The sequence below is a fragment of the Strix aluco genome, chromosome 15, assembly GCF_031877795.1.
Source record: "Strix aluco isolate bStrAlu1 chromosome 15, bStrAlu1.hap1, whole genome shotgun sequence".
NCBI lineage: Eukaryota > Metazoa > Chordata > Aves > Strigiformes > Strigidae > Strix > Strix aluco.
In genome coordinates this window covers 8,413,791-8,438,087 of record NC_133945.1, presented here as the reverse complement: position 1 = coordinate 8,438,087, position 24,297 = coordinate 8,413,791, and the positions used below count along the sequence as shown (strand labels likewise).

General features: G+C 54.4%; 2 protein-coding genes across 4 annotated transcripts in view; both read right to left on the bottom strand.

The window, feature by feature from the left end:
* Window positions 1-403: 403 nt before the first annotated feature.
* Window positions 404-24,297, bottom strand: part of LOC141930551 (ATP-sensitive inward rectifier potassium channel 12) — a 45,515-nt gene continuing 21,621 nt past the window's right edge. For 2 of the 3 annotated variants that reach the window (XM_074841564.1, XM_074841562.1), the window contains exon 2: window positions 404-9,875. In XM_074841564.1, coding sequence (XP_074697665.1) covers window positions 8,428-9,717 — 1,290 coding nt within the window. In that variant the 5' untranslated portion in view covers window positions 9,718-9,875 and the 3' untranslated portion in view covers window positions 404-8,427. Of the gene's footprint in view, window positions 9,876-17,478; window positions 17,521-24,297 lie in introns of those variants that run through there. The other variant, XM_074841563.1, reaches the window with a different exon arrangement.
* LOC141930066 (uncharacterized) lies at window positions 13,467-17,222 on the bottom strand. The gene is made up of 5 exons (XM_074840375.1): window positions 16,824-17,222; window positions 16,529-16,603; window positions 15,400-15,482; window positions 15,006-15,073; window positions 13,467-13,801 (listed from the first exon to the last, which is right to left on the bottom strand). Exons 1-5 carry the CDS (start codon window positions 17,220-17,222, stop codon window positions 13,611-13,613), a joined length of 816 nt encoding a protein of 271 aa, XP_074696476.1. The 3' UTR covers window positions 13,467-13,610.

The window sequence follows — 24,297 nt, the reverse complement described above, 5'->3', positions numbered from 1 at the left end:
GAGGTGGGGATGCCAGCCCCCAGATAACAGGCTTTTGGGGCCACCCCCCCCTCCTTTAAGGCCATCCTTGAGTGTCCAGCACCCCCACTCAGAACCTGCGTGGGTGCTGCAGCCCAGTGAACAGGGACCCTGGAAGGGGACAGCCTGGGGGACAGGCGTGATGCTTGGGGTCATCAGTGGTGCTGGCAAAGAGGGGAAGGCTTAATTACACACTAATGAGGTATTGCTAAAATAAAAGTGCCAGCTGCAGGAGAAGAGGAGGGGAAGCATCGACTGGCTAGGGAAGGGGTGTTGCTTTGCCAGCTCGGACACATCTCCCCTTCCCTCTCCATCCTCAATCCTGATATCCCATCAGAAACCCTTCTGCTCATTTTCCCTTAAAGCAGCACAATCATGCCCAGTTTGACTCCAAATTTGTTTATTTGGGTTTTTTTCCCCAAAGCCCAGGGTCAGGACAGGGGTCTCCTTCACCTCCTTTAAAACACCATTTTTCTCTGGGACCAGCATTGTGGCGAGTGTTTGCGACCTGAACTTTGCAGCGTTGTGCTGATTCACGACAGCTTGTCACCAAAAGTGCCTAAAACTGACAGAAAAAGGGACGCTGACTCATGTGTTTGCCTTCCCCAAGCGGGGAGAAATGTGAAAGGTGAACAGAGTACTTAACGGGCGATAATTACATTCAGTGCTGAAAAATTCAATTCATATTAATAAGCCAGCATGTTGTTACTAATTGAGGCCTTCTACAATTAAAAAAAAAAAAAAGAGTATTTAAGGTTTTTAACCTTGACAGTGACCTTTTAACAACAAGTGTAAGGAAACCCCTAATTTTGTCCCACTCACACTTATAAATCTGTGTTAAGGAGAAACTCCAGCCACTGCCTTCCCGGTCTCCACGCAGGATGCTGGGGGTTGGTGTCCCAGCAGTATCCCGTTATACAGCAGGATGAAACCCAGCATGGGATGTGGCATGAGGAGCCGGGGAGCCAGCCCCTCAGTGGGAGAGCTCTTGGCGTTGCCATTCAGGGCAGGCGAAGGGGGAGAAAGGAGTCGGAGAGGGTCCACCTTAATACAGGATGAAAAAGCAAATTGCCAGCAGGAGAGCAGAGATGCTGCTCCGTTACTATGGTTACCCCCAGAGACAACCGAGCATCCCTGGGTATCGCCCTGCGGTACCTGAGCTGCTCCCGGCCACCCGGAATGGTGCTGGGGTAGCTCAGGTGGGTGAGGGAACAAATTTGGAGGGATTTGGAGGGTCTGAACTTCTCAAAGCAGCCAGGAGAGAGGCTGCATCCAGGCTGGGTGGAGAGACAGCATCTCCAGCGGGACTGGGGCAAAATTCCTGCCTCCACCCCTCTGAGATGTGGTGCCTCACCTTAGCACAGCTGGGGAGGATTCATTAGGAAACACCAGGGATTTGGTTCAGAGAGTTTCTGCCCGGCACTAACCCGCACTAGTTCAGGAGTCAGACCAACATGATGCCCTCCCCATGTGACACCACATTTTTGGCCAGCAAGACACAGCAATCCTTGCCCCGGGGCACACAGCCAGGTCGGGCAGCACGGTGCACAAACCAAGCCAGCTCCGTCCTGGTGGGAATCCAGAGCTCACAGCCCCTCTGCCCACTCTCTACCTGATCAAGAGGGATTGGCCCACCCAGATTTCAGCAGTGGTGTGTTTGAGCCAAACCCATCCAAGCCGATGAAAAGATGCTTTTGGAGAGGCCAAAAACCTCTGCAAGGGCACAGAGAGATGCCCCAGTCCCCTGAAGCCAAAGGGAAAGAAGCAAGAGGGCAGTCAGCGAGGGCGGGTGTAATGCTGAGTTTAGAGAGGGTTTTAGCATTTAACAACATTTTGAGTATTAAAAGTGGAAGTTGACAGCTAAAAAACAGCCCCAACCTCAGCCCATTGACTATCATCCCTGCCAAAAACACCCTGGCCATGCCTGCGAGGCCTAAGCAAGGTCCTTCCCCGCAGAGGCAGCCGCTACCTTCCCATCCCCGTGCTCCCGGCCGCCACCCCAGCCCGTTCGTTTAGCTCTAACCCCCAAAGATGAGGATGGTTGGAGTGGAAATAAAGCAAGGACTGAATGTCCTGGTAGCACATTTCCCGTGGTGCCAGCGTCAGCTTGGCTCCCTGGGGATTTCTGCTACAAGCAGCCACTGAGGGAGGAATTCTGGAGGCAGTGGAAACTGTCCCCAGGGAACTGCCGGCTCCTGAATCATTAAATGCTTCCACAAATGAAGCGATGGGTTTTGTAGTGCAAACTGCTGCGTGAGGAGTCACTGCCGCATGGCAAAGCAAACCCTGAGAGCGGAGGCACAAGAGCTTTGGGAAGCTGTTGAACGGGCCAGTGCTTGTCCCCAGCAGAGATGTTGGCAGGGCCCTGCAAGAGCATCCCCCATGCTCTCCCCATCATTTTCGTTTCCAAGATCCAGCCCATGTTTTGGAGGAGAGCGGGGAGGTTTTTCCCATCTCACCTCCTGCCTGCCTGTAACAGGCCATTACCTTCCCCAATAACCCCTGCTCCTCTCCTCAGCAAGAGGAAAGCTTCCAGAAAAACATCTGGTCCAGATTTAAAGGCATTAAGAGACAGAGATGGGTAGCTTGTTCTAATAGCTAATCATTATGAAAAGATCGCTCCTTATTTCCAAGATAGATTTGTCTGGCTTCAGCTTCCAGGAAGAGGTGGTTATTATGCCTTTCCCTGGTAGATTAAGTTACCTCTTTGTACCAGTGTATTCTCCCTGTGACAAATGCTGTAATCAAGTCACCTCTCAGTCTCCCCCTCTGATAAATTAAACAGGCTGCACTCTTAAATCATGCTTAGCTCCGGGCCTATCTTTGGTGATTAGAGTGAGTGGCTGGCAGTGATTTTTTTTTTTTTTTTAATGAGTAAAAAACTCTCTTATGGGGAAAGGGATGGAATCGATGGGACCCAACTGACCATCATCGGTGGGTGGAAGCTATCAGTCATCAGTCGCCCAACCTGGATTCAGACCTGTGACCAGCCTGAGAAATTACGAATAATTTCTCCAGGTTATCTTGGTACACGAGCCCCGTTCTCTGCAGCAGCCAGGTGCAAAAGCCAGAAGGAAAATCCAGGATGGTGAATCCAGGGGCTCCGTGTCCAGCAGGCCATTAACCTCTCTGTAAATAGCATCCCACGCACTTGCTCTGCTTTTCTTCAGCCGTGACGTACCATTAAAGACATTTAAACTGTCACTTGGACATGGCGTGATGTCCCCTGAAGTCCCCGGAGGAGGCGATGCCTGTAGGAAATAGATCCTCATGGAGCCCAAGGGCGACCAAGGTTGCTCTGAGAAGATTTGTTGGGTCAGTCTTGGATGACTGGTCTCTTTCTGCCTGGGCTCCAGACACATTTTCCCATCTCCGGGCTCCCCGCATGGCTGAGCTGCTGTGATCCGGTCCCCTGGCGAAAGCCCATCAGGGCAGTGCAGCAGAGCAAATGGTACCCACACGTGGGGCTGTGCAGGGAGGGGGGCACTCTACAGAGCCCCCCCAATCCCGCCAAGCATCTCTGCAGCCCCTTCCCCAGCAGAGAGGAAAAATTATCCTCTCCTGCAGGATAGCAAGGAAAATTCAGATATGGGATTTCTGCTCCTACCTAGAAGCTGCAGGATGGACATTTGCTAAAAGGCTCCTAAAAATATATATATATGTTTGTCCTGCTGGCCCCCAGTCTTGCTCAAAGTTTGCTGCACATATATATTATATGTGTGACAACTGACAGACTTGAAACCACATTTGAAGTTTGCTACAGGCAGACACTTCCCTATGATCTTTAAAATATACAGCATGACGCAAGATATTTTAAATAGATCAAAATACATTTATTACATATTTATATTATTTTCTCTAGTCTATTTATATCTTTTGGAGACTCTTATATATAATATATATAATATATTTAAAATAACATAAAATTGGCCAGTTTTGTCATCTGAAATACATTTTACAAATATATATATACATTGTCACATATATCTCAAATATATGTGCGATGAGACAGAGAAACACCGGAGGTGGAAAAGGTACAGAAACTTTCATTGCATCCATCAGCTTCTCTATCGCTGCACGTCACCATCGCCCCAGTGAACGGACTCGGCGTTTTACCCCTGGGAAACCAGTGCTCCCAGTTGCCAACCTGCCCGTGTGAACTAGTGCCGGGTCTCGGTCCCCAAACTGTGTGGGGCCAAGCCTGGAGGAGCACCGGGGTGTGGTTTGGGGGGGGGAAAGGAGGGAAGATGGAGCCCCTAGGAGGGAGCAGCAGGACAGATGTGCACAGCTGGCGGGTGCCGGGGCTCAGCGAGGTGACGGGTGGCATCGGGTCGGGCACCATCCCACATCCCCTCCTTGCTCATAACGCGGCCAGATCCTGCCCTGCGCCAAACCCCCCATGGCAGCATTCCTGAATTGGGGGGTGGGAGAGCAGGACCCGGCCAGAGCCCCGGACCTGGCTGCCACACACTCATTTCAGCGTGCAAGAAATGGGACACACACACACACACACAGAGGGGACTCTTTTGGTTGTCAGCACAAGAGGAAAGGAAAGAGCAGGAGGGTTTAAAAATAAACGTATTTGTTCTGCCTTATTAAAGATAGAAAAGGTGGCTCTGAATTCATCTTCTACAAAAGGTTTGAAGGTCAAGCAGGCACCGAATCGCAAAAGGTTAAGCGCTAAGTGATTGTCCCAGCCCTAAAAGACTAAGTGCACTAAATTCGGTTATGAGAAGCTAAGGCTCGTCCCGACGGCTCCCGGCCCTGGGGACCCACCGCCCAGCCGAGCAGGGACACCGCGTGTCTGTTGGGGGCAGAGGATGCTCTTTCCAGCTGGAGGTCTTGGGGTGCAGGGATGCGGCTGCTTTCTGCTCTCACCGGTGTATCGTTCTGGGGTGAAGCCGAGTGGGAGCAGCCCCCATTCCCAGCCAGGGTGGTTACTGCTGCCGGAGGCTGCCCTGAGCCCCAGCCGAGGGCAATCCCTACGGGATGCTGGCCAAGAGGATTAGCGGCTCTTTCCTTTCTCGGACTTCTGCCATCCTCCAAGGATCAAGTGTAACGCCGGAGTTAACTCCATGGATGGAGCGGCCTTGCCTCGGAGGAGATGGCCGGCGGCTGTTTTGGGGGGTGGACGTGTCCCCTTGCTCAGCTCCAAGCCCCTTCCTGCTGGGATCCCGCTCCATCCCTGCCATCACCAACAGCAAAACCCACACCCCGAGTGCATCCCTGTGCCTTTCCAGCCCCGTCGGGGAACCAGAGTGCTGGACAAACACAACTTTTTGGCTTTTTTCACCTTTTTTCCCCCCCTTTCTTTGACAATTCATGTGATGATTAAAACTACTGCTGGGCAGCCTTCCCAATGCTCCCTGACGGTAGGAAAAAAGACCAGTAGCTCAGAGCACTCACAGGTAGGCAAAAATAATATTTATACACTATGTACCGGCGTGGTCCATGGCCAGGACAAGGACTATACAGTATATATACGACGACTCACCAGAGCTAGATCCTCACTAGCGGGGTTCAGGGAAGGGGGTGTGTGAACAGGGGCCAGGGAGGGTCCAAACCCCCCCCCCGGCTGTGCCGGCTGTGGGCGCTCCCCAGCCCAGTTCACCTCCTCCTATGCAGCAGTTTAAAAATACATCTGTATATATTATTCTATTCTCCCAGGTAACACTGTACAATCATAGAAGTTTCTTTAAAAGCAATAATTTACTTAAAGACATCTCTATTTCTCTTTCGGTTTTATACAAATATTTACTGTGATATATATATATTTATAAAGACATTAACCCTCTGAGAACCCTACAGCAGCAAGATGTGCACCTTTTTTTAATAATTATTTATTCAAAAGAACCTAAACCCACTTAAAAGCATTTTTTTAAAAAAATAAATAAGTAGTGCACACACAAACTCTCTCTGCCCCACCCCCCCTCCATCCTTCCCACCCCCCAGATGCTATGGGGCAAAAAGCGGGTGGCAAAACCATCCCCCCTGGGAGCAAAGGGACAGGCAATGGGATGGCATCTGTGTTCACTGCCTTAGAAACACAAATGTCATGGCTGGAACTCAATGGCACGTCCCTACGTGTCCCCACTTTTGGGGACAGCCCGTCTGGGGCACTCAGTGCTGAAACAGCCGGGTGCTGCCCCCGGGGATGTTTTCTCCCAGTGGCTGATTTTTAGGGGAAGCCAAAAATAGAGCAGCCCCTTGGTGGGCAGCATGGGGTGGTGGTGATGGACGCTGGTGGGAACAGGGCGGGAAGAAACTCTGCGGGGATGAAGTCCCAGTCCCTGTCCTGTGGCCAACCAGTGAGACGCGATGCTCGGGGGCACAGGGCAGCGTGGGGGGGGGGGCACCAGGACAACTGCTCCCCAGAGCCCTTTGCAAGAAGGAGATGGAGATGGGGACACAGGGAAAATCCTGCCTCTGCCACCACTGTTTGGACATGCCACAGCAAGTTGTAACCCTAGGACACGGCTTCCCTGGTGTAGGCAGCGGGGAGAAAAACACCGGGAGCCCATCACAGCCGAAACGCTGCTGGGGACCCCGCTTTCGACCCCTTCTCCCCAAGGCTGGGTGCTGCTGGGGCTCTGTGCCCAGGGTCAGGTGTGGGATGCCTGTGGGTACCGAAGCCTCTCCCACGGCCACGGGGAGCAGGGAGCCAGATTTTGGCTCCCAGAGCACCAATGAGCAGCATGGCCGGGATGAAGGGACCCGCAACCCGCATGTTCCTGACTCCTTCCCTCTGTGCAAAGGCGGGGAGCAGGGCAGGAGCAAAGGCTTCCCATGCACAGGGTGGTTTGCCTTGTGCTGTAACAAAAGCTAAACCAGCGTGCCATCAAGGCCAGCCTAAAACGCAGCGAATGGTGGGATGTGGGTTTTGCCGTGGGGGCCGAGCAAAGGGAACGTCACACCGATGGGGGGGAGGATGCAAGCGGGGTGCGGCGGAGAAGGGCTGGGGCGCGGGATGAGTTTGCATCTCTAAGGCACAATCCACCTTGAGGCTGGGACGCGGGGACGGGTTGAAGCGCAAGACGGGGTGGTTTTCTCGACTGGCATCTGTTGTTTTCGGAAAAGCATCTGCCTCTGAAGCAGGGCTCTCCAGTGAACGGGGAATTCATAAATCCCAGCCTGGCACAGAGACAGCTCCTGTGCTAGAAGAAGTGCAACCCAGCAAGATGACTTTCTCATTGATTTCCACATTTGAAATGATTTTTCAAGGGAGAAAATACCAAATTGGTTGGAAAAGCGGGAAAATACCCAAATTTAAGAGCTTTCCACTCTCCTTTTTGTGCTTTTCACTATTTTGTCCCAGTTATAGTGAAACTTATGAACTTCCCCATTGGAGACGCTGGGGGAGACCCAGCACTTCAGCAGCTGATGCCCCAGACCCCATTTCCACCCTGAAGATCAGTATTTCCAGAAACTGGCTAACTACTGTGTTTACAATGCCTCTTTCTATCACAGTCTGGCTTTTCCTTATTAGCTATTTTGCCAGTAATTACACTACTTGCTTTTGCTGCCACAGACCTTCAGCCACTTACATCTGTTTTCTGCTTACGAAGCCATGCCAGTGGAAAAAAAATAAAACCCACCCAAAAAGTGGATGCAGTCTTGGCTTCTAGCTCTTCCATCTGCCCAGCAAGTCACCCCCTCAAAGGACCCCGGTGGCTTATTCATTCCCTTGTTCATTTTTAAAAAATACTGAATGACTTCTTTCAGATTTAATATTATTATTATTATTATTATTATTATTATTGTTATTATTATTATTTTGGTAAACAGTCTCCCAAACGGTATGGTGAAAAAATTAAAAACCCTCTCGCCTCCCTCCCTCCCCTTTTTCCCAAATTAAAAAGAAGTACGTTAATGTTGCATGTTATTTCAAGTGTTGTTCTTGTGCAACTGAACCAGACCACCTGCCGGAAGGAGCAATTTTTTTTCTTGTTGCTGCTCAGTTAAAAAATAAAAGGAAAAAAAAGAAAGAGAGAGAGAAAGATTTGTTTCCTGATATTTCCTCTTTTTGGATCTCGCAGTGCTCGGCTCCAAGAAAACGCTGGCGTTTTCCCCGCAGGGAGAGCAAAGCCCCGCGGGGCCGCGCGGGGCGAGCGCCTGCCCGCGCCCCACGGACCCTCCTCTCTCCATCCGTCCGTCCATCCATCCGTCCCCACAGAGCCATCGGCCCCACTGTGGGCGCCGGGCACGGGAGACGCGCCGTGGCCTGCCGCCGTCCCCTCCTGCAGACCGCTCAGTGGTTATTGCGATGAAACTGAAAACTATGAACGATACTAATTTCTCAAGCATTCCTATGGCACTTGCATTGTTCTGCATAATTTGAGCGGGTTGTAGGGGAAGAGATTAGAGGAGGAAAAAAAATACCCTCAGAAAAGTCAATGGAAGGACCAAGAGTCATATTTCTGACTCCCTCCTGTACGACCGCTGATCCAATGCTATTGTGGCTTGAAGCCTATCGAACTCATGCCTGTTATCCGGGCTCAGGTCCTCCAAACCCCGGCTGTCATCATCTTCCTCTTCCTCGTCGCGACTCATGAAGGCCAGCTCGTTCTCGTAGCAGAAGGAGTTGGTGCTGGGCAGCAGGAATTTGTTCTCCACCAAGTCCTTGGCGCTGCAACGGGGGGTGGATGGGACCTCGTAGGTTTTGTGGAAGTGGGAATAGTCTACTTTGTATTGGTTTTTCTCCTCAAACAAGACTGGCTCGAAGCGGTGGCCCCAGAGGATCTCGCTGGCTAGGTAGGAGCTCCGAGCTTGCGTCGTCATAGCGGTAGCTTCTACCATGCCTTCCAGGATGACTACGATCTCAAAGTCATCTGTCTCCAAGTCCTGACGGCTGATCCCAAACAAGGGGCTGTCTTCGTTGATCTCGTGGAGAATGGTGATGGGGGACACCAAGAAGATACGGTCCAAGCCTTTATCAAACCCCACGTCGATGTCTATTTGGTCAAGGGGTATGTACTCCCCTTCTTCTGTGATCCTGGGCTTAATTAGCTGAGCTCGTACGTGGGCTTCTACTATGTGGCTTTTCCGGAGATTCCCAACTCTCCACATCAGGCAGAGTTTTCCATCTCTCATTGCCACTACTGCATTATGACTGAAAAGTAATGTCTGGGCCCGTTTTTTGGGCCTGGCCATCTTTGCCATTATTGCACCAATCATGAAAGAGTCAATTATACACCCCACGATGGACTGAACCACCACCATGAAGACTGCGAGCGGACACTCCTCCGTCACACAGCGGAAGCCATAACCAATAGTCGTTTGGGTCTCAATGGAGAACAGAAAAGCAGCCACAAAGCCATTGACCTGCAGAACGCAAGGTTTGAAGGTATCGTCTCCACCTGGGTTTTCTAGGTCTCCGTGAATGAGTGCAATTAGCCAGAAAATCAGCCCAAACAATAACCAGGACACTAGAAACGCCAGGGAAAAGAGCAAGAGCATATACCTCCAGCGGATGTCAACACATGTGGTAAACATGTCTGCAATGTACCTCTGTGGCTTGTCATCCATGTTGGTGAACTCCACGTTGCACTGACCATTCTTCTTTACAAACCTGTTCCTGCATTTCCTCCTGGTGTGGATTTTCCCATTGCCAAAGCCGTTGATACCTGGCATGGTGGTCAACCTCAGCCCGTCTTCCTCGGAGGACACGATGCTGTAAGGGTTGACTCTGCCTGCAGTCATCCCTGAGCCAAACCCACAGTGAAGATGAAGGGTCTTGCGACTCCTGGTGTGCCCCTGACCCACCCCTGCCCACCCCCCAAATTCTGCTGTGGTGGAAGAGAAGTCCCAAGCTTCCACGTCTTGGTTGCCACGTCACCACGTGAATCCTGTGAGAGGCTCTGCAATGAGAAAACAAAGACATGGCCGTTACCTCTCATGACAAAGGGACCCAAATGGGTGTTTGGCCATGGGTCTGATGGGGTGGGTGGCTGCATGTTGAGCAAGGACCCCTCCCAACTGCCCTTACTCACTCTCCTATGGCTAGGCTGTTCCCAAAAACCACACACAAGGAAGGAAGAAGGTCTTAGAGTTTGTTCTTCCATACTATAAAGTGGGTGAGCAAACCTTGCTGGGGAGATGCAGCATTTGTGGGACCCTCAATGACACCAGCAGATGGAAAAACTTGAGTAGCACTGGAGTCTCTCCCCTTTGCTTTTCTCATGAGCTCTGCTGTCAGAGAGGGGTCAGGCTGCTGGAGAGGAAAGCAGAGAGGCCAAGCTGCTCCCCTTAGCACAGAGATATTAATAAAGGTATGCCTGAAAGCGGCTCCATCAGTTCACATTGCCCGTGCCAGATGGACCGCTGCCCAGCACATCGCAGCAGCGGTTGCCCGACCTCCTGAGCACCAGCTCTTCTGGGGTCAAGGGAAACCACAGGGAGATGTGGATTTAAACTCCATGCCCCCGCCTGGGGATGGGAGAGGACACAGTCAACATACAGCTGATTGGAGAAGGCCCAGGGAAGGCACTTGCTCAGGGCAGATGTCCCGAGGAGCAACTTTCCCAACACATCCATTGGGACATGGAGCCATCTATGGTCACAGATGGGTTCTGCTGGCCAAGTCTTGTGAAGGGATAACTGCCACTGGGGAACAGCGAGCTGTTTTGATCCCTTCTGGAGGGCTCAGCTGTAGGGTCAGGGACATAAACTCAGCTTTGCCTGGGAGAGAGATTGCATGGACATGGAGACGTGGCCCAAGCTGGGTGAGCTCCCCTGTGCAGGTGGGCCAACGGTGAGGGAACCGAGTGGCACCCTGACAGGCTGCTGGCCCCCCCAGCCCTTCTGCGATGGCATGTGGGGCTGCATCAGGCAGTGGATGGGATTGTGGAGAAGCCACGTGGCACATCCCAAGCACCCCAAAGAGATGGCACTGCAGAAGCACTCCTCAAACCACCCCCTGCCACAGCTGGTCCTATTCTTCAGGGACATGGGATGTGTCCCTGAGCATGAAACCACCTTGCTGGCAGTGGGACGTGCATGGGGCAGCAACGTGGTGGGGAGGCAGGTGCAGAGCCCCCCACAGTACCCCATCCCCACAGCACAGGGTGTCTGGCTCACGCCGAGGCGCAGGCCAACCCACCGGGGTGTTCGAGCTGTGTTGGATCTGCTGGTCCGATCGATGCAGTCGATTTCTGCAATCAGCTTGAGTGCCCGAGGACACACTGGGACGAGAACACCCTTTCCATTACGTGGTGGCCAGCCCAGAGCCAGAAAGCATTGCCAGGCACAGCCTGCCTGGGGCTGCAGCAGCCTGGCTAGCAAGAATACCCTGAATTGTTTGCCTTTTTCAGAAATTCACCCCAAATCCAACCTGGGACTTGGGTATCCCTGCAGAATCCCAGCACCACAAGCAAGAGCACTAACAACCTGTCCAAACCTCCCAGGTGCTGGAAACAAACTCACGTGTGGCACCATCTTATATGCCAAATAACATATTTCCACCTGCTGCAATCCAGGCACAACCATTTTTTATCCCAAAAGCTGATTTTTCAAGCACCATGGTTATTTGTGATGTGTCGGCAGACCAAGCGATTGCTTGCACCTGGCTGGGGCAGTTGGCACGAGATCCTCTCCCTCCTTACGGCCATGAGGAAGAGTAAAACAGACACAAACAGTTAATATTTACAACCTCATAGTCACTGGAAGGCAAACAGGACCAAAGTGGCCTTGCAGATGTGTCAGGTTGGTTGCAGGATCACGCTGCAGCCTGGTCACCCATCCCAAGTCTTCCTCCTGACCACACCAGCTACATTCATTAAGGCTTTCTCTCCTCTTTTTTTAATGTGAGCTGAGCATTTAGAGACAAAAAAGGCTGCTTCTCCATCACCCCTCTGGCTTGCCTCAGGGGAATAAGGCGAATGTTTTTGCCAAGGATGAATTTACTTTTGGGTTTTTTTAATTAATTCTAGATGCATTTGAGAAGTGAACAAAATGCAATGAGCTCCCAGTGAACTGCGAGAGGATTAGCTGGGGTCTGGATTAACTGTGCTGGGAGGGTAGACGTACCAGGGTGACTGCAGAGGCAGTGGTGCTCCCCTCACCCAGGGGTGATGCTCCCGGGGACCCTCGAGCTCCCCAGTCACCTCCGTTCCCCTCCACTTTCCCCTTTCCCCTGTCTTGTTTTCTCTGGTTCTTCCTTTCTTTCTTCCTTCCTTTCTTTCTTCCTTCCTTCCTGCTCTTCATGCATCTTTCTTTCTTGCTTGCTTGCTTGCTTCCTTCCTTTCTTCCTTCCTTCCTCCTTCCTTCCTTCCTTCCTTCCTTCCTTCCTTCCTTCCTTCCTTCCTTCCTTCCTTCCTTCCTTCCTTCCTTCCTTCCTTCCTTCCTTCCTTCCACCCCCCTGCCTCCCTGCCTCCCTCCTTTCCCTTTCCTCTCCCTCCTCCCATGTCACACAGAGTTTCACCCTGTCTGAGCACCCCAGACATCAGGGAATGCTCTGCTGTGGGGGGATGCTAGGACAGACCCGAGAGGCTGACACTGCTTCAGGGAATGGGCAGCTCTCGTGTCACAGCCCATGTCCCATGTGGGACCCCACATTCACCAAGGCCACAGGACTGACCCCTCCTCAAAGCACCAAAGCTCTTGGGGGAACTAACCCCACTTGGCCCCAGGCCGACAGCAGCAGCATGGGGAGATGGCAGCTAAATAAAGGCGAGCAAAGTGGATCTGTCGGAGCAGGCGGCCGCCTGCGGCTCGTACTTTATTTAGCACAGTTTTGTTTGGAAATACGCTTTCTCAAGTTCGCTGAAAGCTGAATTTCTGGTTTGGTTTTAATTTGAAGGCTGAAGCCCCACGTTGCTGCTCTGGGAGGCTCAGGCTGGGAGACGACTCCTGCGAACGTGTGGAAACCCGTGGCTGGACGGGCCCTGCCATGGACACCAACTGGGACCGTGACCCCATGGTCACCCTGCGTTTCCTTTGGTCATGAGTGCCATCCCCCAACATCACCCTGGCATCTCCCCACAACCAGAACTGCCCCAGGGTGCTGGCAGAGGTGTTACAGGAGGTTACATCCCCCTCCCTGACTACTTCCCAGGGGTTTCACACCCCTGACCATCACAATTTTACCCCAGGAACAAACTCAAAACTTCCCCTAATAACTGCAGCCCCTGAATCCCATTACCAGCCCAGCTTTGGCACAGACAAACCCTCACTGAGTGTTGGGCAGGCCCGGGACCATCCCCTGCCGCTCGTGCCACGCGTCTTGAGCAGCGCTAATAGTGTTAACATGTAGGAAACAAAACAGGCCTGTAATATTAATAGCGGGAAGGAACGGCCCACAGCTCCCCGCGGGCTCTGAGCGCAGCGACGCCGTGGACTACCCCAGCTAATGAGCTGACATTAGAGGCAACAACTCCTGCCACTAAACTGCAGCAACCGAACTCCCACCGCGGAGCGGTTTCCCACAGAGAATCCAAGTGTCTCCAGCAATCTGCCAACTGCACGGCTAATTTTATTATTTTTTTTTTTTAAAAGGGAGTTAAATGTTACAACAATATTCTGAACAGTCAGCGTGCCGGGAAAATGTGTTGAGTGCCAGGGAGGTCATTAGTTAGAGCTGACTGAATATGTCGATGTCATTTATCATCACACCTTTTCCTGTACCTCTGGAGGGGACGTGTTTTGGGGCCATCAGGACTGCTGCCCCCTCCTGCATCCTCCCAGCATGGGTTTTCATGGAGGTGTGCGGGGAACTGGGCTGCGTTTGGGTGGGATCGATCCGGGTGGGGACTCGGAGGAGCTGAGCTGGGGGACACAGGTCCCCTGGCTGTGGGGTAGAAGAAGTGACAGTCCGGGAGGGGTTGGTTTGAGGAGGTCACGCGCGTTGCAGCCCTATGTCAGGAGATAACGCTGCTATCTCCCAGACCGATGCCCTTCATGCCCCAGCAGCAGGACGGTGAATGTCAGCAGAGAGGAGGGAGCTCTGCTCCCGGCATGGGGCTGTGGCCATGCTGGCTCAGCCAAGGGTGCCCAAACTGCTCCTGCTCACGCCATCCCGACGAAGCAACCTGGCACTGAGCACCTACAAAATAGGGGAGGGGGCAGAGGAGCTGGGGGGTCCCCGAGCTGTCGTCATCCCCTGGCCAAGCGCGTTCCCACCGTGCCAGGGCAGCGCTGCTGCCTGAATAATTCCCTCCTCCAACACCCCGTCTTTGGGCACTTCCAATAAATTAAGAATTGACACAGGGCAGGCCAGTCCCTGATGAATCCGAAGAATAAATGACCCCCTGCTTCCCCTCTGCTGCCAGGGACAACAGGCAAGAGGGTCCCACCACAGTCCATCCCTAATGAGAAAAAACTGCTCCATTTTGGCAGGGACACAGGTAGAAAACAGCTGCAGGCATGCACCCATCCCCCAGACTCGCATGCACCCCGTTAGTGCCAGTGAGCAGCAGAGACATCGCTGTCTGCGAGCCTTGATGACACATGCAGGAGGGAAACTGAGGCACGGGGGAAAAGGAAGGCCCTTGGCAGGGAGACCGGAGGTGACAGGATGCCTGGAGAGGTGCTGGCTCATCCCCGTCCCCCTGAGCCACGTGCAGATGCCACCGCGGGCATGTGAGGAGAAAAGGGGCCACGTGCAGCATTCAGCACCACTGGGGCCAGGTGGCCTTTGTGGAGTGATGGACTTGTGCTTAAGCACCCTAAAACTCCTGCTAAATGTGCCCTGGATCAGCTGAGATCCTGGGAAAGATCCCTTCAGAGGCTGCACTGAGCATACGGTTGGTCCCCAACTCCATGGCATGATGGGGGGACCAGGCATCCCAGTCAGCTGCCCCAGCACCCAGCCCTGCTCCGGCACCCGCACGCCACAGTGTGAGGACTCCAGGGCTGTACGTCCACCCCTGCTGCCCCCCTGCTGCTCCTGGTGATGTTCCCCCCCTGCCCAGCTGCAGCACAACGTCAGAGGGGTCAGGAAACTCCACAGCACCCACAGTCCCCCCAGCTCGCAGCCAGCCCTGTCGCCTCACCGGGTCCTGAAATCCCTGAGCTGTTTTTCTGTCCGCTCGTATTCATATGGCCAGACAGCAGGACGTGGCTGTGGGTAAGGATGAGGGCAAGGAGGCGGGTGAAGGCCTTGGCAGGGTCAATCCCCACTGGGGGCTGCTGAAGGATACCCCAAAACCCCAGGGGATGCAACCAGGCTGCCCTGTCCCTACAACACCCATACCTAAACCTCCAGGGTACCCGCAGCCCCTTCCCTGCAGCCCCCCGCGGCCCCCCCGCAGCCAGTCCCAGCTGCCCCGGCTCAGAGGACGGGTGTTAATACCCCAGCAAATCACCCTGGGAAGGGGCAGAGCCCCAGCCACCCCCCCAGGCAGGGAAGGTCTGGCTGGACCCCAGGAGGAGGGGGTCAGCCCTTACCTGGTGCGTGCCCCGGGGGGTCTCCCCAGCACTCCCCAGCCATGGCTGCGGGGCGCAGGGTGCCCCGTGGCCCTGCTGCAGCCCTGGCGAGAGAGAGTTTTAATTGAATTTCTAGATTATCCCGGGGGAGAAATTGTAATCTCCTTATATCCAACCTCTGGTTGAGTCCCGTAACCTACTGTCCTGCGCCGGGGAAGGGATTTAGCAAGGGGGAGGGGAGGTTTCCCAGCCTGCTGGTGCCCCGGACCCTGCTCCTCGCAGGATTTATCCCACAGGACGTCAGAGATCTGCTCCCAGCAGCCCCATGGTCCCGGGAATTAAGGTTCTGCGGCGGCAATAGCCTGTCCCCTCTCGCCATGTCCTGGCACAGTGACTGGGGGTGTCCCGGGAGCCTCCCAGAGCTGGTGGGGCTGGGGTACTGGGGATGGAGATGTCTGGTGCTAGGTAGAGGAAGGGAGCTGGCTATGGAGTCAGTGGGGTGTTTGGAGGGTGAAGATGAGCCCCCCTGGGTGGGACTTGTGGCTGGGAGGTGTTTGGGGCTTTAAATTGAAATATCTCTTGGCCTGGCTGTGCCCAGGGTGCTGGTGGGATGTGCAAGTCCCCAAGTAAGTCCCCCTCCCTGCCTGGGCTGCAGTGGGCGCCTCCCTCCCGAAAAGCCCCATCCCTGGACCGTGTGGGTCAGAGGGTGTTTTTGAATGGGTGACCTTGCGGTGTCCCTGCACCCGCCCCGTGCACTCCCCTCCATCACATGGCCCTGATCCCTCTGGCATGCTCCCAAATCTGGATATGTGCCGGGCTCCAGCCCCAGCCCCAAACCATCCCAGGGACAAATGCCAGCAATGGGGCTTCGGGCAGATGAAGGCAGAGGTGAAATCAGCCAGCCACGCTCCTGCCTGCCCTGTGCCTCCATTGTGCCATTGCCAGGGCCTCTGTAGGGATGCGGGTTTCCATCGGGAATGGCGGGTTCCCAGCCAGCACATGCCAAGAGGCTCGGAGGGAAGGCAACAACCCTGCCCCAGCTCTGGCCCCGACCAAGGGGGGATCACCCAGCTCCTAAAAAGCACCATGGAAAGAAAAGGAAAAGCAGGACAGAAAGGGCAAATGTCTTCAAACAAATTTTATCACCAACCAAATGAGCTAAGAGCTGCAGCGCCAAGGGCCTCCCATGCTGCAGGTAGCACCAGGGCAGTGCTCGGCAGCATTCCTGGGGTATCACAGGCATGAATTACTTTAAGACCCTTCTCACGGAGTGATTTCTGCTCACACCTTAGAGGCAGAAGAGGATGGATGTGGACCCTGTTCAGCCCCAGCTTGCCTGCGGCAGGACTAATCCTGCACCTCCTGCTTGCCCAGCTCCCATCAATGTCCCTTTCCCAAATCCCATTACTCCCAAGGCGGGTTTTCCCACAGAACTCCACTCTCACCCAATACAAACCCCCTCCAAGAGCCGTGTCTCCTGCTCGAGGGAAATCGCGTGTGTGGGCAGAGCCCGCTCCCGGGAAATGTTTATCCTGAAGGCGCGACGTGCGGCAGGTTGGGAGCGATGGGGCTGCCAGCCAGAGCCGATGGAGCCGTGAGCCGCGGGGAGAGCGACGACAAGCGCCTCGGCACCGGCTGCAGTCGCTCTCCCCACGGCAATGTTTCGGCAAGGAATCGGCACAGAGAGGAGCGGGATGAGCACGAGAGCCAGCTCGGGATGCACAGGTCCTTTTCAGGAAGGGGAGAATGGGATGTAAGCAAGGCTGAGCCATCAACTGCTCATCAGCATCCTCCACTCTTTTCGGGGCTATAAACCCACGGTTATTCCTGCTCCATCCAAACATCAGCAATTGCTCAACTCTCAGTGAAAAATACAACCCGTATGCTGCTATCCTGAGCCATTTTCCTGGTTCCTTAGCCGTGCCAGGGTACAGTTGCCATTTCCACCCCAGAAGCAGCCGCGTTTCCAGCACCCTTCGGCATCACCATGGGTTAAGTTGTCGGCAGAGCCCTAAACTTGACTTTTAGCCCCAGAAAGAAGGAGATGGAGAGGAAGGACATGCCATGCTCAGGCAGAGCTGCCCTCCTGGCTCTACTTACCCCCGATCACAGCGAGAGCCACAGATGCTGAGCCCTATGCCGGCAGCCGAGCGAGCAGGCTGGGGGGACTTTGCCGAGCAGCACGTTTCTGTCCTGGCTAATTGCTCCCGAGCTCAGATTACAGCCTCTCTTCTTCCCTACATGTACAGGAGCTGGCACCTCGGCTGCAGCCATGGGGAGCCACCGCCAGCGAGGGGGACATCCACCTTCGGTGACATTTCTAAGGGGTAGGGAGCAAAACAGCGGTCATGGCAGTGTAAGAAGCCCAAGATACCTTAGTGGTCTTGGGGGGCTGGAAGAGAAGCAGCTTGAAGGGAATTTCAGAGATTTTGGGGATGTGAAGGACCAGCCAGAAGGATGCAACAATTTCAAGCCTGTAGGATGAACTGCTAGATGGGGGCAAGGCAGTCAGTGGTCCAAGGCAAGACCTTGGTTCTTTGAACTTACTGTTTAATGATGGCCATGACCCAAAACCCATCTTCAAGCATTTCCCAGAGGAGGAATAAAAATCCCTCTCCTGTTCTGTTGGGGGTGACAAACTCCCCTGGCACACACATGATGCTGCCCGACATCTTCAGGACAAAACAGGCCTCTGCACTGCTTTGCTGCTACTAGTTTTCCTCCAGCTCATGGCTCTGTTCACACCAGTTCAAGAGTTTCGGTGTCTTAAATCCTGCGAAAGCTCCCTTCAACGCTCTCGTTCCTCAAGTTGAGCCTGGTTGGAGGAGACCTTCCTAGAGGATACTGGGTTTCTGCCCTTTCCACCCTGCCCTGATATCACTGAGGAGCTGGACACCCCCAGATTGCAGACACAACCCCAAACTCAAGTAGCTGCAAGGGTGGCAAAGGCAGGGCAGGGTAATTTGGGGACCGTCTTTATCTGCTGCAGCGAAGATTTAGCACAGGCATTGCGTAACGCCGCGGGGGCTTGCTGCTCCCCGTCCCCTCTTGCTGTCAGGGATCAGCGACTCAATTAATCCTCCCTCATTCCCTGCCCACGGGTACCAGCCCCGGGTGCCCTCTCAGCCTGGCCCTGGCAGCCAGAAGTCAGATCTCTGCCTGGTGTCGGCATCCACCAGCGCTGGGACCCCACAAGTGGGAGGTGACCTCCTGGGGTCACTCCACCATCACTTCTGGGGGTACCCACCTCATTTGGCAAGCCCTGCTCAAACAAGGGTGGCTGCCCAGGTACCTGCTGGGCAGATGTGGGAGTCCCTAAAATAACTCCTTTCTCAGTATTTCTGTGCCCCAGCCTCGGGTGCTGTTGTGCATCGCTTCGCTAAGGGGCCCGGCAGCTGCAGACCCTGCAGACCGAGACCTGGGCATTTAAAAAGTCATTTTTAAACCAGTGAGGTTTGGCGCACACCCCATTGTGTTCCCTCCTCTGCTCCTTTGCACGGCCCAGGTCGTGATGGGTGGCTCACCCAGGCACACACTGCAGGATCACAAAAGTAATGAAGTAGAAGCCAGGAATCCCTTTTTTTTTCTGACCAGCCCTATAAAAACAGCCTTCACGTGTGTTTCTGGGCAACCATACAATAAATAAGGCGAGTGCAAAGCCCGGCATTGGCAAGCCCTGGCACCGCTGTGTGTGCACATGTGGGTTGATAAGAAGCACGGCACCGTTTCTCCAACAAGCAAAACCAAAATTCTGTCAAGGGAAGATTTTGGGGGACAAAGGTGGCCACAACAGCCTACCTAACCCCTGGGGTACCGGTCCTTCCCGCCAGCATCCTTTGGAGGTGTAAAACCAGACGTCATGCAGCATCCCAGCACAGCCGGGTGGCTGTGGTGGCTACAGGGAGGGGGACGGATCCAAGGTGCCCTGTGGCTGGGGCAGCGGCCAGGTCTGGTGGCACTGGGGAGGGTGACCGACGGCGACATGCCCCCGGTGAAGAGCCACACAGAGAATTACACAATGCCACCCCCGCTGCCCTTGGCTGCGTGCGCCCTGCACGCTCCTATCGACACGGCCCCGGCCGCCCTCCAACATCCCCGCGGGGTCATAACTGTGCAAGTGGTGTAAATGCAAGTGTACGTGACCGGGGGGGGGACCCTGCTCCAGCCTCCCCACTAGCCCCTGACCTCCTGCAGCAGTCACCAGCGATGTTCGGGACTTGCCAGCATCCCGCCGTCTCCTGGCTCGGCTGTGCCGATGGTGGGGCGGGGGCGGGGGGGTCAGGAGGGCTGTGACGTGCTGTGAGGAGTAGGGGGAACAGGGCGAGCACCCACCGCCAGCACCCTGCTGAGAAAATGCAGCAGCTACAGCACCGCAAGGCCCCAACCCCGGGGATTTTTAGGACATGCCAGAAGGATGCAAAAAATTCAAACCGAGGGGATGTGACACCAGATTAGGTCAAGGCAGTCAGTGCCCGCAGGCAGGACCTTGGTTTTTTGAATTTATCATTTAATGATGGCCGTGACCCAAAAAGCACCTTCAAGTCTTTCCCAAGGGAGGAAGAAAAATCACCTTCTTTTTTTGTTGGAGGTGAAAACCGCTTGCTGGTCCCACCGGTGCTCACACCAGCAGCAAGGAGCCCTCCCCTTAGCACGGCAGTAGGGTGCAGCAGGGATTTTGTCCATAGAAAAGGGGAAACTGAGGTACAGAGTCTGGATGGGCCCGAGCACGGGGCCTGTCTGCAATCCATGTCATCTCCTTCCCCTCAGCCTGGCCCAGCCCAAGTTCAAGGTGTGTATAAAGCCGATAAGGGAGCAGAAATAATTCTCTGAACACTAAAGATACGTAACCTCTCCTTGCCCTCCATGGACATCATCTGTAATTATAGGCTTGGGACAGCGGGGGGAGCCCTCCATGGCGGGGCTGGTGGGGGGCACCGCAACCGGTGTCAACCCAAAGGGCTTCACCCTCCTCTCCCTCACTATGGTGGGTCCCCAGGGCCACGCGCCAGCCCATGGCACCACCGTGTCCCCATGGGACCCCATCCCTGAGGGACCCTGGTGACATCGTGACCAGTCCCCCCGGCCCTGTGTGGGGGAGCCCAGGTTTTTGGCTGGGCTCTTGGTGGCTGATCCCCCCTGGGGTGTGCACACCCCTCCAGCCCATCCCAGCACACGCTGGATGTCAACGCAGATGACATCGTGACTATCAACCGCTGCTGCCGGGACGACTCGTGCAGAGATGTTGCACCAGCACCTGCCTCCACAACACACTGACCCCCCCCAAAGACTGTGGGTACCCCCTGCCCTCCACCAGCCCCGTTACACCCACAAGCATCTTCCAAAACCTCCATCACCTCACAGGTGCCTCCATCTCCACCAGCTGTGCCTCAGTTTCCCCAGCCCTGCGCTTGCCGCCCTGGAGAGGGGCTGGTGTCCCCTCCCCGGGATATTTTTCTCTCGCCCAACTTCGGCCAAGCCAGCGGAGTTGGAGGGATGCTGAGCGAAGGCTCCGTTGCTGTGGCAACCCGTCACGGCCGTCTCCAGGCGACCGCCCAGGGATGCTGCAGAGCGGCTCTGGAGGCAGAGTGAGAGGGACCAGGGCGGGGGGGGGGGGCGAGGAGGAGGTATCCATAGGGATGCCACCCCACACACACACTCCCTTACCAAAACCACAGACTGGATCGTTGTAACAGAGTGTAAAAACACCCTGAAAACAGGCACCGATTTGACTAGGCAGCCAGCTGAGCACCAACAATCTCGTGGCACCCTAGGCTGGCTGGCAGCGATACTGGCAGGATGCTCCTGGGCGGGTGTGGGGGCCCCGCCGTTTTCAGGGACACCTGCAGGGCTGTGGAAATAATTGTTGGTAATAAGCCCGTTAGCCTCTTAACCCTCATTAAGCAGCTTAGGGGGGACACGCGCCATTATACGCAAACCTGGAGGTGGAGAAAGGCCTTGTCAGGGCACTGGGGTGTTACTGCTGGGGGCGGGATTTCAACGGGTGCTGAGGGGGTTGTCACGGGGGGCACGGCTCCATCCCTCACCCCAGCAAGCTCCCCTCCTGCATCCAGCCCACCCCCCATTGCTCTTTGCCAACTGGGACCATCGGTAGCTCCTGGCAGCGCTGAGCAGCGGGCAGGGATGATGATGATGGGCCGTCACACCCGTGTGACGAGTGTGGGAGGTCTCAGCTGCAGTCACGCCGGTGGGGGGAGAGGGGTGGTTGACAGCACAGGGCGACGGCCTGGCCAGCACCCGACACCACGGCTGGGGAACGGAGAGGGACGTTTCTAATCACTCCAGTTGGAAAAAGTCCCATTTTTACATTTGCTAAATTAAAGGATGTCAGCGTCTGATGCCAAGCCCAGGCTCCCTTGGAAATTTAAACTAATGACACTGAAGAAAATGAGCTGAAACCAGAGCACAAACACTTCCACCTTATCCAGCCACACCAGCCCTGACCAGCCATGACCGTGGCAGGGTTTAGATGGCAGCTTGCAAAGCATCAACCATCCCAAAGATCTAAACTTTTTGCCCCAAAATACAATCTTGCCCACTCTGCTAGGTCAGAAAGTGCATTGCTGGCACCCGGGCAAGCCGGGCTGCCATGCCAGGGTCCCCAGTGACATCCCCATCCTCCTCCAGCCTCTCAAAGGGCAAATATCTCCCTCTTTTATGGATACAGCTGCTCTAGGCAATGGGGTTTCCATCAGCACAAGGTGGAAGGAGCAAGAGCAGAGTGGCGAGTGCCATGGCCGGATTTCTCCAAATCTGGTGGTTCCTGCAATCGGCTCCATCCCAGCCCCGTGCAGGCAGGCACCAGGGTCCTGGCAGAGCACTGGGGCTGCCGGCTGCCACACGGCCCCTCTGCTGTCCCTCTCCCCCGATGGAAATACCTGGGCTCAGGCGAGGGTTTCGCTCCCTGGCGCTCTCCAGGCTCTGCTGGGGCGTTTTTGTGCTGCAGCTGAGCAAAACCACAGGGTGGTGTTTTTTTTTTTTTTCTTTTTATAATTTTCTCTGCGAGATAAAATTAAACAAACAAGCCCTTCTGGGAGCAGTGCGAGGAAGGGAGCCTGCTTTCCTACAGATGTGCGTGTCCTCAGCAATTACAACGACTGAATTAAGCTTTCCCTGTGACTGGGACATTTGCACAATCCCCCTCCTTTGCCTCCTGCGGTTTCGCTGGTAGGAGACCAGCTCGCTCTGCCTCTCCCTGAGGTCATTACCCAAACACCTATTTTTCACAAAAGCATTGAGAACAGGTTTTTTTCCTTGACCTCACCACCTCGCCATCAAATTAGAGTGGTCTCAAGCGCAAGGCTGGGAGTGCTCAGTAAAGCAGCATGTGCTAGCAGAGGATAGGATAGGATAGGATAGGATAGGATAGGATAGAATAGAATAGAATAGAATAGAATAGAATAGAATAGAATAGAATAGAATAGAATAGAATAGAATAGAATAGAATAGAATAGAATAGAATAGAATAGAATAGAATAGAACGCAACCAGACACCTCCCAGGGGATGGGGCTGCTGAGGAGGGGGAATGCTGTGGGTCAGGAGCAGAGATGGGGTGTCCCCGCTGCCCTCCAAGCCCTGTCTGCAGCCCCCGAACCAAAGAGGAGTGGCCGTGGCATGAAGACTTACAAACACACCTAAACTTTCCAGCTTTGTGTGATTCAAGAGCCAGCACAGAAGCCGTTGCCATAGCTTTGCAGACCACCGGTGGGTTTTGTAGCACAATCTGGACCACGGATCTATGCAAATCCCCAAGGCAGAAGTCTTTATGAAGGCATATGACAACCGAAAAAGAATAGCGCTCAGTGCTCTACTCCCACACGCCACCCCCCAACTTTACCATCATTTAAATCAGTCTTAAGTTGGAAGAATTCAAATCAACACTGTCGTCACAGAGCCAAGCAGAGAGGTGACACAACTTGGATGCTGCCAGGGAAATTGCCCCCCTGAGACTCCAAACCCATCAGCCCATCACTTTTTGAAGCCCCATCGAGGAAAATAAATGAACTGGCAACCCGCTGCCCTCAGCCCTCTGTCCCCTCCAGCCAGGTCTGCCAGAGAGTTTCTCAACCAGCCTTCCCCCTGGGATCAACGGGAGGGGCACCACGGGGAGAAAAAAATATCCAAGACACGCTGCTGAAGCTGGAGAGCCACAGTTGGAAAAGAAATCAAAGCTTCCAAAGAGAGAGATGCCAAGGAGATATGTTGTTCCCAAGAGAAACAGGACATTCCTCTCTGAGGGGGAGGAAGGGAGGAGGAAGGCTCGTACCACCGCTTTCAGCTACCCGGCATAGGTGCTCGGGAGGGGCTCTGTGCACAGCAGCCTGCTCGGGTGGCTTGTGCCCGCTGTTCAGTGCTGCAGGCACAGATGGCATTGCAGCTACTGACTTTTTTTGTTGGGTTTGGGTTTGGTTTTTTTACCCTAAAAGCACGTTTTCAATTTGGGGGAAAGGTTGCTGCCTTCTGCCAACAGCCAGGCAGATGCGGAGCCACTCTCGGGGCTCGAGAGCCTTCCTGCCGTCCTGCCCCACACGCCCAGACCCTCTGTGGTCTCAGGGGATGCAGCTTGGCATCAGCAAACTGCTCAGGGCTCTCACGGGAATCACATAGGGAAGGAGCTGGGGGGAAAAATGATGTTTTGCTAGTGCCAGAAATGCCAAAATCAGGTCCCAGTCCAGTGCAGAGGGTGAAAGATCAGCAGTTTAGATTTTCCTTGCGAAACACTTTTTGGGTTGCAGGATCAAGCTGGAAGCAAGTTGGGGAGATTGTATCAGTGCACTTCCAGTTGCTGCCCTGAAACTGCCCAATTTGGCTAGTTCAGCATAATTCCTGCAGCAAATTGTTCCTGCAGCAAGTTTTATACCTGTGCCCTTGGGCAAAGCTCTGACAGCATCCTTTGCTGG

Coding starts and splice junctions, on each gene's coding strand:
- LOC141930066 (XM_074840375.1), bottom strand. CDS start 17,222: ATGTTTGGATGGAGCAGGAATAACCGTGGGTTTATAGCCCCGAAAAGA. Junction 15,483..16,528: donor TGCAGCTCTTAGCTCATTTG/GTTGGTGATAAA, acceptor CTCTCTCGCCAG/GGCTGCAGCAGGGCCACGGG. Junction 13,802..15,005: donor CTCAGGGATTTCAGGACCCG/GTGAGGCGACAG, acceptor TCTACCCCACAG/CCAGGGGACCTGTGTCCCCC.